The sequence below is a fragment of the Amphiura filiformis genome, chromosome 3 (assembly GCF_039555335.1).
Source record: "Amphiura filiformis chromosome 3, Afil_fr2py, whole genome shotgun sequence".
Classification (NCBI taxonomy): Eukaryota; Metazoa; Echinodermata; class Ophiuroidea; order Amphilepidida; family Amphiuridae; genus Amphiura; species Amphiura filiformis.
Window position 1 is genome coordinate 61,806,196 of NC_092630.1, and position 12,424 is coordinate 61,818,619.

At 35.5% G+C, this 12,424-nt stretch overlaps 1 protein-coding gene across 1 annotated transcript in view; it reads right to left on the bottom strand.

The window, feature by feature from the left end:
* LOC140148895 (ras-related protein Rap-1b) overlaps positions 1-12,424 on the bottom strand; it is a 50,282-nt gene that overhangs the window by 14,666 nt on the left and 23,192 nt on the right. Inside the window, exons 4-5 of the mRNA XM_072170992.1 lie at positions 7,193-7,249; positions 2,760-2,900 (exon numbers count right to left, since the gene is read on the bottom strand). Coding sequence (XP_072027093.1) covers positions 2,760-2,900; positions 7,193-7,249 — 198 coding nt within the window. The remainder of the gene's footprint in view (positions 1-2,759; positions 2,901-7,192; positions 7,250-12,424) is intronic.

Below are 12,424 nucleotides of genomic sequence, written 5' to 3' on the forward strand. Positions count from 1 at the left end.
AATTAAAAATTGATTTACTTTTAACCTGATGCTATAATGTACTTATTGACTGCTTGATTGGAACAATTATATATGGCTAGTGCTACCATGTGAATTAGTAAACTCTCTTCTTTATTTATAATTAAAAGTTAATTTTTGTATCTATTATTTTTATTATTATTGTACTACATTCACCTTTTACCAGCCTCTTGTCAAGGCAAGAGTTGACAATAGTCACCACATTTGTTAATCATTCTTGATATTGGCTATTTAAAATATCTACTGATGTACATGTTGTATAAATACGCCAGTGTTTATCAGTCAACACTTCTGTAACTACAGTACATGTGCATTTAAATAAAGCATGTATATTTTCACTTGCATTTTATTTTCATCCCATTTCTCTGTCTCTGGACAAATAACATGAATAAACCCACATGAACATCGCTCGAAATACAGGTCTAAACATAAAAAGTCATCCTGTCTCTTACAAATATTACTCTTCAAGAGCATTCCTTAAATTTGATACTTTTAAACAAGCACTGAACCCCCAAGAATCATTACACAAACTCTTTCCATACTTAACTAACATCTCCTCAAGATTTATGTAAGGCTAAAATAGAAAAAACAACTTTCTATTTAAAATCCTCCCACCTCAAATCGTGAAATATAATCTATTTATTAGAGTGGGAAGCCAGAGCACCTTATCTATCCGCCTCTCATCTTTTTTTTCTTAATATTTTCTTTTAGCTTCTAGGCAGATATTTTAAGATATTACATTCCTCATACCACTTTTTGAATTGCATCGTGCCGGACAAATGGGATGACTGTCGGAAACCCGATATGCAGAGTTGTAAGCAAATTGGAGTGTTCGCACACAACGATGTACAAATTGCAGACAATTTACGAGTTGATTATATTGTCCAGCCCTGTACACTTGTCCTACATTGTAGCGTTGTAAATTTTGACTTTCATTGAGATATTTTTTAGTGTAAAATTAATTTAAAATGATCTAAATTCATTAATTTTCATAATTGGTTACAAAAGTTATTATTTTGTAAGTGAAAGCTTGCTGCATTTTGGGAGGATGGTCAGCTATTTTTAGTTGATGTATACAATTTACTCACCATATTGCACTGATTTTGAGGTTTCAGGGATACCATATGAAAAGTACACATATACCCCCCCCCCCCATGGGGCCCAAGGGATCAATATTTATGTTGATCAATAAGTACATTATTATTCTTTTCTTCCAACATTTTTCCTTTCTATATATGCTGATTTTTCCCCATTTGTAATAAATGTATGGCTAACTTCCATATCATTGGTTTGTTTACCATAATTCTATGAATTGTTTGAATAACCTACTTTGCATTACAAAGGCCCTGTAATTCACAAGTTTAATACAATTACTTTTGTTTAAATCAACAGATACATTATGGTCATGTGGACTTCTTTAGTTTGGGGTGGTAGACTGAGTTTACTTCTGTAGACATTATAATTTAACTACAGCATTCAATTTTTCTATTTTGCTTGGCACATCCACCATGTTAGGCCTAATTTTGCAATTTGTTTACACAAATACATATAGGTATTCATCATACTTCCGAAAAAACTTGGAAGTATTCCAAGTACGCCTTGTGAATCGTATGTATTCCATTCATAAACAAAAACTGTGACAAAAATATCTATCAATTAATTTTAGATCCCTCTAACGCTCACTGGCTACTGTTATAAATTCAGTCCCATCACATTACATTCTTAAGAGGGCTTATCAGGCTCTGCAATCTTTTATAAACCTAACCATCACAATACTGACATTTAAACCAATGAACTTGCAAAGTATCAATGAAGCCAGGTCTGTCCGCTCAATATCTGTGGTCCGCTAAAATAGCATCACCTATGATGGCACTGTTCATTACCTGTACTAGACAGTGAAGTTGAATGCTGACCTTGTCTGCTGTGGGGTATGAGATTTGATAACCAAACCGTTTAAAAGGTCATCCTGTGTGTGTATGTTGCATTGTATTTTAGTAACTTTGACAAGGGAGATTGGCATATGGGAGAGAATCCTATCCAAAGCAGAGAGAGATAGAGATGACCTACAATTCCGAGTTGGGACTGGCTGCACAAACAAACACCAGTAGCACAAGCCTCTTGATTATCATCATTGATTACAAATTGGTTGCGCCCTTGAATTTGACCAATATTATAAGCCTGGCCTAGAGGTGCCTGAAAAATGTCATGGCAGTTAACATTGATATCCAATGCCGGGATCCAATGCCCAAATCAAGAGCTATTGCCCAGGTTTAATTAAACACTCAAATCAAAACTGATCAGTTTTAGACTACCACACTGGTTGTTGTTACCCGTTTGGATAATGATTAATGAGGGTTATTTGCTTTAAAATAGAATGTCACTCAGGTCAGGGCGCGCTGAATGCAACAACATTAAACAAACCTGACATCACATTCATGCATAATGAGATTGGAATTTTAATATGTTTATTCATTTTGGAGCGAATCAGAAATTCCAATCTCGCAAAGATTCGGGTGAAAATATTTCAAATTAGAACTTTTAAAAATGAATTCAAGCTCACTGAAAATTGTCCTTTTGATTTTGTTTAGAACTGGCCCTCAACCATTTTTACCTTTACATCACCTCTGGTAGACCCTAGTAATTTCCTTTTCCTTCCTCCTTTGTGGCCATTGCTGTTGCCTCTACCCCCATCACCACAATAATAATATTAATAATAATTATGATAAACAAATTATACTTACTGCATCTGTATCTTTGACCCTTAGAATCTGTTCTCTGAGGTCGTGTAGGTCATTGAATGTTGACTGGGCGGTGATGGAGTAAACAAGAACAAAACCTTGACCATTCTTCATATATAAATCTCTCATTGCTGTAAATTGTTCCTGTAAAAAGAAAAAATATTCAAGAAATTATTCATAAATAATCTAAAATACATTATAAGGTCATCACCTTGACATTGTACCTGGCATGGCAGGTGTAGCTCAAGTTCATGTATTTTTATGGTATTTTGAGAAAGAAAATCTGAAATTTCCGCATTTCTTTTTTTTTCCAAATTGCGCAAGCTTTGAGACAACCCTTTTTTTGCCTAATGTAGGAGAGACAGAATATTGAGGCCAGCTGAAAGAAAATTTATTTCAAAGCTGATACACCAATATGCAGGCCCGTAGCCATTAAATAGGCAAAAAGTGTGATTAGTCTAGCAGCATGGATTGGACACTGATATTGGACTCTGTCATTCTTGACATTTGCTTAAAAAGTTACCTTTTTCAGAGTCTTAGTTAGCAGCGTATAGGCCCAAAGGTCTGCTTTTGCCATGAAGATTCCTCATGGCAAGTGGAAATTGAAACAGGGCTTGTATGTAGGCCATTTGCATCAAGATGTGAAGCCCTTCAAGCTTCATTAAAATGTCCTACATTGAAGATTATTTATCAAACAGCCTTGTTTATCAAACAGCCCTTTCATTCAGGCATATATATTATAATCATCATGCATCTGAATCTGATGAATATTTTCTAGCCATGAACATGGCAATACTTTCCATTTCAGCAAGCCTAAACATCACAATAAATTTCGCTTTTTTAATTGACAGCATCTTCACCAATATAAATGAACAGAAAGCCTATTGTCTTTTCTGTCAACATTGGTCAATGTGATCAAGTCCAGATGTATTCATGGTAAATGGGCATTCTCAAATGTTGACTGTATACCTTGTAGAGCTACATGTACATGTTTAGTTTTGATTCTTTGAAATTGGTACATGCAAGCCATCATCACAATAAATTTCTTTTAAAACCCACAACTAACATTTTGTCTTTTTTAACAACTGAATGTGGCTGCATAAAATACTGGACAGACCAGTCTTGGAATTACGCCAGAGCTGAGGCTATTTTGTTCCCATACAGAAGCCCCTGGTTTCTTGTACATGTTCACCACGGGCTACATTTTTTTCAAGAAAAAAAGCCCTGGCTACATAATTCAAATGTCTTAAGTTTCAATATTGATTAAATTATGCAGTATATTTTAATTGTTGTGCAGAACTTTGCTTTGTGATCTTCTACATGTATTATGAGCATGGTACAAATTTGCATAAATAGCCCCTCGTTACAACAAAACGCTTGTGAACCAGCCCTGGGCCCAAATTTGTAAATACACACCCAGTTTTTGCCCACATGTCCTATACTTTGTACACAAATCTTAAATTTACACACCCAGTTTTTTGAATTTACACACCCAAACCTTTAAATCCTGCCCAAGACCCTGCCTGCATGAACAGCAAAATTGTAAGTTTCATAAAGTTTATATTATAAGCTACCATCTAATAAATTTTGTATTATTTTTTTAAATTGACAGCTCATTACCACCAACGTTATATGGCCTACACAAGAAGAAGGACCCACAAACTAATATTTTGTATCTTCTCTACTTTAATATGACATTAATTAATAACGTCATGTCTTCAACGAGTCTCAAGAGAGATGGCAATAATACGTCCGTCCATTTCCTTGGATGCGTAATTATCGTTACACTCATCCTTATTTGATAGTTGCCATATGGAGCAGGGACTTAGGGACCACAATGGCCTCATCCCAATGACATAGTTCAATAACTTCACTTAAACAACCATAGTGCAAAATTTTATATTAAGTTGCAGAGTATGAGTTTTTGTACCCAAATTTTCAAATGTACAAATGTATTGGGGTTAAAGAACTGTGCCCCTGGTAGATGAGCATGTTGTGGATCCTAGTGTTAGGGAAATTGTGTTCTAATTCTCTGTCTTGACAAATTATGAGCTCCACTGAATGGGTAAAATATGAAAATTATTATTCAAATAATTTGGCAATATTTAGTGGCTAACTATTCTCATGCAGTAAATGAATGTTGTTGTTTGCAATTCATGTTTATCCTTAGTTTAAGAGCACAAAATACTAATAGGATTAGAGTTAGGGTTAGGATTTAGGGTTAGGGTAAGGGTTAGGATAAAGGTTAGGGTTAGGATTAGAGTTAGGATTTGTTTGGTGCTCTCTAACACGAAGGATACACCGCAATTCATCATCATCTTAAAATACACAAAAGCATTTTCAGATGTATCCTCATTGCATATGCACACTTTTAATTTCATGACTTACGGACCGTTCACAAACACTTGTAACAGGGGGGGTGCAAAAAGGGGGCCCTGAATTTTTTTTCAGGGAGGGGGGCCTTTAAAAAAATCACCTTAATTCTTCTCGTAGAACATGAGTTTACACCATTTTTCATGGCCAAAGGGGGGGGCTGAAAATAATTTTAGGTCCAAAAGGAGGCCCTGAAACAATAGGTGATTTTTTTCCCCCATCAGGCACCCCCATTAAATAAGTGTTTGTGAATGGTCCCTTAGGCCTAAATACTACATCTACATGCATACAGGGCTTCTGAAAATTGTGTTGCAATCATTGGTGAAATTCAACCCAGTCTTACTAAGTCTGTATTAAATTTCTTCATTTCTAAGAAACACTATAAAAGACATTTTTAGATATTATTTCCATCTAATTTTGACAATAAAAGGTTTTACCCACTCCTGTGGGTACTTCCGGAGGGTTATATTACATTGCACATATTGTTGACAAGAAATTGCATAAGCTTCCACTTGGCTATAGTTCAAGTGACAATGTCACCTAACTACTACACCTAGGCTCTGGTTACCCTGAATGGAAGCGTTTCATGTGTCATAGTTGAATTGCTGTAAAAACACCTTGAGGAGTTCCTACTCCCACATCCAGGAAAACTTGGGAAAGACAAAAATGTTAACCTTTATAAAGGGATTCAGTTTGAATTTAATACAATAATTGTGTAACTAAAAATTATGTATTTAATTTTTGTGTGTGCAATTCTTTTGAATGTTAAATGATGAGTTTTGACTCTGAAAGTATTTGGTGTAGGAGGATGGGATTTGGTAAGGTGACAAAAAAAAACCCTGTTGGTCCGCCCAGGAAGAGAAAATGACCCTACAATGTTACAAAATCACCCCAAAGGCTTGAAAAATCTAACAAAATCAGCCCCCCCCCCAACACACACAATTTCAGTCCAAATCAACCCACTTTGGTCAAAAAGCAGAGCTCTGTGTTTACCTGCAATCTGCATACACCATTTTAATTTTTCCAAAAAGTACACAAAACTTCTGCCTTGCGCTGTAAGAACAGGGTTGCAATTATCTTTTTTGCCATCAGGTTTTCTTCTACTTAAAATCTAGGGAGAATTAGTATAGGAGCATATTTATTGTTTAAATTATTCCGAGCACCTAGCATTACCTCACAACATTTTTAAGGGTGATACCCTCTTAGCTTATTCCCTGATCCCTCACATTCACAAGATTCACAAGTCCGCGCTCTAATTTCTGACCTGGATAGTCAAATTAGCCAGGACTCAACTTGGGTTAACTACATCCCTGATTATTGTCAATGTCCACATTGTCATTGTGCACTTTTCAGTGACAATGTTATGCTCATTGATTGACAATGACATTATTCTGGGTTAAATTTGCAAAAGCCTTTTGGGGAATTGCAAATTTGCAAAAGCTTTCTAGGAAAACTCCGAACAGACTGAATTCTAAAGAGAGAGAGAGACCAGGTTTTTCAGATTAATTTGAAATATGTTTATGATATATACATTGTAGGAGGCATCCCTTTAGCATTACACATGGTATTACTATCTACATTTATAGGAGAAGTGATAGTTCAAAACACAACTGTTTTTATTGGCCCTTCTTTCCTGTTTCAAATGAGAATCATTGTGATAAAATATATAACTTGCAAGCTTTTGATATGTTGCTAAACTCTCACATTATGTCTTATGTCATGTTATATTTTGGGAGCAATTTAATTACATAATGAGAACTTAGAATTTAAAACATAACAGCCCCCCCCCCCCAGTCAGGCTTCCCAGTTTTGGGGTTCAACTCAAATCATTATTGTCACTTGTAAGTAACAAGCGGACAATGGTAGGTGGTGGGTGCTTTTTGCTGACGGGGCAAATCGGAGTGAAGCGCCGTGGCTAGTCTGACTTCAGAAGTGAATAACATTTTGAAAATTGAGTTCAAAATTTTAGGGGGTTCGATCGAACCCCTTCAGGCTACAACAAGCCTGGAGACCCTGGACCCTGATTTCAATAGCACAAGATTCATCACAAAATTGCAACTTACTGTTCCCGCTGTGTCTAGAATTTCCAACATACATTGTTGCCCGTCTACTTCAACTTGCTGTAGGAAGAGAAAAAGAACAGAGAGAAAAGGTTTATGTAGAATATGTAGTGCACAGTTCAAACAAACAATATTAATAAATACAATCACAAATAAACACAATCAGAATGCAAAAATCAAAAGTCAAGTGATGTGTACAAATCTAATGCCAAGTATAGATATACCTTGTTCGATTTCAACAGGTGCTTAATTCAGTCATGGGGGGAGGGTCTTATTGCAACTGGTAGTACTGAAAAAGGGGCGCTTTATACTAGACTATTAAGACAGTTGTCACTCAAAAAATTATGTAGGGGTGCTTATTAGGGGAGGGGTGTTAATTAGGCTGAATATGGCATAAAATGTAGTCGATGACTGAACAGATCACACATGCTCGTAATTAATGTTGAAATGCTTCTAGGCCCTAAATTTTTGTTGGAATTGGCTGCCTGTTTAATAAACCACACAGGAAAGCTGGTTAGGAGATTTTCATTTGTCTTAAAAGGGAAGAGCTTTTTAATACAAAGTACATGTAATCAGGGTTCGAATTCAGCTGTATCGCATAGCAGTTTGCTCCACATTTTGAAGTAACTGCTACCCAATTTTGCATTTGTATAGCACTTTTAGTATACATGGTATATGGAAGTATCCTGATTATGATGAATGAGCCAAAAACTGCTACGCTAAATTTTGAAACGAATTGGAACCCTGCATGTAATGCAAGCAAACAATACAGTATGTTATGTATTTTATGAAAACCTCTTTGTTTGTTTGTCTGTTTACCTCCTATGGCATATTGCCAACATTTTGTACTGAATTGTCAGCTGAAAAATCAATGTGGTGTGAATTCTACAATTATTTGTAAAGAAGAAAGGAACTGAAAAGAGAAGTGAGAAAATAGATCATTTATCCCTTTTCATGACAATTCTGGCACTTTTCAAAAGGGTAGACCTTGCATACTAATTGATTTCACTATAAACAAGGCCATCACTTTCAGCTAAATTTTGTATTCACACATATGCTAGCAAATAAAGGTAAGTGCACGCATCAAAGAACCCAGCTTGACAATTTTTTTATTCTACTGTTTCCCGTTTCTGGCAATAATTTTTCACTTTACACTGTGCATAGATTTGAATATAATACAAATGTAGGCACAATATTTTCTTTGTGTAGCAAAACTAGCGAGGCAAGGCATAATAAATGACTGATAAACAAGGACACAATAAACACTGCACGTCTTTTTAAAATGCATTGTTGTATCTGACTATCTGAACTTTTTCTTACAATTCTTACATTATGTTTTTCCATTTTTTGTTGTTGTTCAATTTTGCTTGATTTTATGTAAAATAAATGTACAATGACTAGCAACAGCATTCAAAGATAGACGTGGTTTGTACATTGTACAAGAAAATTCTTCAAATCCAGATTGCCCCGCTTTTCAAAAACCAACATTTTTGCAGACCCTAATACTATAGAAAGTGATACAACCAAATAAGAAGAATGTTGCCGCTCTCTGGTGGTCTACCGCATGGGGTAGAGACAACGCTAAAATGAGAACGCACTTCCTTAAGGGGATGTTTCCTCCAACATCGGATAAATTACACCTCAAGGTTCAGCAACACATACTCCTTTAATATGTACTCTACTTTAGCATTGGTTGCACATATCTTTTGATTTAATAGCTCACTTATGGATCACAATGGTCTCATCCCAATGGCATAGTTCAATAACCTCAATTAAACACCTATAGTGCAAAATTTGACCTCAAGTTGCAGAATATGAGTTTTTGTACCCAGATTTGCAAATGTATTGGGGTTAAAGAACTGTGCCCTGATAGATGGGCATGTTGTGGATCCTAGTGAGCCTTACATGGTAAATTTGCTTGAATCACAGATATTGGAACAATATCTGTGCTTGAATGCTTTGCTTTCACAAACAAAGAAAGACATTGAGATATAGTGACAAATGTTGACTAAGGTATGATGATTTGAAATGATAATTATTTTGATGAGAAATGGTGACTATTATTCAGCATCGAAGTGGTTACGTAATTCTCTTGGTTACCGGATCACGCTGTTTTGGTATGCCTTTGAGTGCCATATACTTTGTGTGGCGATTGTTTTGATTGAGGTTCATTAATCAAGCGTGTGATTAATGAACCTCATTAGTAACATAGTAACATTACGTAACTTCGCTGGCAAATTTTGGTGAGTAATGTTTACTATTTTGATAAGAAATATTGCCTAATTTGGTGAGAAATGTTGCCTAATTTGGTGAGAAATGTTGGCTAATTTGGGCGGGAAATTTTTCCACTCTTTGTAGACTTTAAAAACACGTTTTTAGTTTTACACTTGCAAACAAAACATGTTAAAGATAATGCTCACAGGACTAAACTTTATTCTAAAGTTTTTGTCAAGAAAATCTCCTATGCCTGCTTATTTATCTGTGTTGAAAGAACACCAGAAATTCATTTGTAATAGTACACTCTTCTTTTCCACAACAGATAGAATTCTTTCAACAAATAAGAAAAATACCATCCCACCCTTCTAATGTTGAAATGAACCGCCTTTCACCCGGCAACTCATTTCCACCGAAATCTGCATCACCGGGGCAACTGAGAACTTAATATGTGTTTCAAACAATGTTTCTTTCCGAGCTGCAAACCATATTACACTATCAAGTCCTACACACTACAATGGGATCAGTTTCGAGTTTAACGTCGACTAAAATTAGAAATTGGTGCAATTGAAACACGATTCCCATTGCCTATAGTAGCCCGAAGCTGATGTGGTCATGTGTTGTGTTTGACAGCGTGGTATGTATGAGCGAGGTGTTCAGTTTCTATAGTTCTGGGTGGATGGGGATGGCTATGGTATTTTGTACCTGGCAGGTGAAGAGTAGTACAGGAATCATTTCCCCCAATTTACCTGCGAAATTTACACGAAGTTTTTTAAAATAAACATCAATTGCAATGAAATTAACCAACCATATATTTTGACATAACTTCTGTGACAATTATGAGACAGTCTGTGGAAGCATGCAGCATGGGTAAAGAGTCTACCATATTTTTTCTACGGTATTTATAAACACAAGTCATACACTGTTGGCAATATTATGTAAACAAAATTGATAATTTGAGAGTGCCCACTGATCTTTTATTTAAGTCCTAAAAGCATATACCAATATCTTCAACTCATCATATTACACATCAAGGCTACATTGTACAGTTTCTATTAGTTCCTCACAACTGCATTTAGCTGACTGCTAAACATTTAAGACAAGACATTCCTCATTATTCGAGTTCCTCTCAAAACTTTTTATCCACAAAATTGGTAACAAAATGTCAACAGATTATCATTTTGAATTCTAAGAAAAAATTCATCATAATTTGCAATTTAATCTCTGGACAGATATTTGTCCTGAGCTATAATGCAAACATATTGTTAATGTTATTCAAATACATAATTTTGTTTGATTTGATATGCAAAAATAAAAGTGTTTTTACAACATACTTTTTCTCATTTTCTCAAAATGAATTGTGCCATTTTAAATTTCCACTCATTCGCTAAACAATAACACACAGCTAAATCAAGGACACAGACTAAGAAATTAATATTTTAAAATACAAGACTCACTTTAATATACATGTAGAACCAGGCTTATAAATAAATAATAATATATCCTAGTCTGTGCAAGATGTGACTACAAAAAAATGTATAATTTCAACAAATAAGGGTGATCCATTAAATGTGTACACTGGTACGTTTCTTTTCAGCAATTTTCTATGGATTCTCTCAATTTTGCAATCGATTGGGGGCACGTGTCCCCATGCTTTTATGATGATACGCCACTGTATGAGGGAGTCAGCTATACATGTAGCACTGAGCCTGTTCTCTCTGTCCAGCATAAGGTGAATCATGATTGCCAGCTTATGGAAAAACATAGAGAGTTCATTTTAGGTTGGAACATGACTTTGGACAGGGTGTATGAGATACCAAAGGTTAATGGATGGGGACATCATGTTCCACCCAACACTTAATGTAAGCACTGGAGAAAAAACTAAAAGTGCCAAGGTTTTTATTCAAAGCTGGACAAAGTTGAACATTTTAAATACTGTTGCTTCTATTGAACAGTCAGGCACATATTGAATTAACATGCATTGCTAGCTGTTCAATATCTAAGCAAAAGTATTTCAAATGTACAACTTTATCCAGCTTTGAATAAAAATCTCAGAACTTTCCGGTTTTTTTAATAGCCTTTTTCTGGTTCCAACCTTGAATAACAAGAAATGTATGGTCTAGAACATAAAAAAATTGACAAATTAAAAATTAAAAAACAAACAAACGCAATTGCACCCAAAAAAAATAATTGCGGCTGCGAATACCGGGATCACGTTTTCCTCCGGTGCTAAAACTTAATGGGATAACTAATCACACGCATCACCTCACACATCTGCCCACACACCCCTACACACATCCTCAAGTACAAATATTATCCACTTCCAGATATGTAACTTCTAAATTTTAATATAGAAATGACATGGCCCCTGAAAGTGCTCCTGGCCACTTAAAAAGTACTCGGCTTGCTTGAGTAACCCAAATCCACTGAAACTATTTTGAGAAAACTGCCTTCATGCGGTTTTCCAGGGGCTCAGCACTCGGGCATCATCATCTACCTGTTTTTTTTTTTTTTTTTACACGTCCCCTGGAGGAGGAACCACGCTTTCAATCTTATTCCTAACAAGTTGAATATCCTACAACTGAAGAACAAATCATACCCATCTATGATCAGGACAGTTATTTAAATGCAAACGGAAAATTTCCAAAAACAATAGCATAGCATCAGCTAAACAATATTTTTTTTATGGTAACAGCTATAGCTACTCAATTTGATGAGTGCAGACAGACTGTATGAGTACGTGCAGATAAGCTTCATAAAAATTAAAAAAGTATGACAGGTTTCTGTCGTTAACTACTGTGTGCATCTTATCCCATAATGCATTGCTCTGCAAAGTATACTAATGCCGTACTGGTATGTATTGATGTAACTCAATGTCAACATTAGTTGTCTCTAAATCATGCCAATTGTGACTGGATAGTGACTTATCATTAAAAACAAAATTTGGTTGTCACCTGAAAGCATTTTGAATACTAGGGTATAACAGGCCACATACTGCATGGTGTTGCAGGACTGGACTCT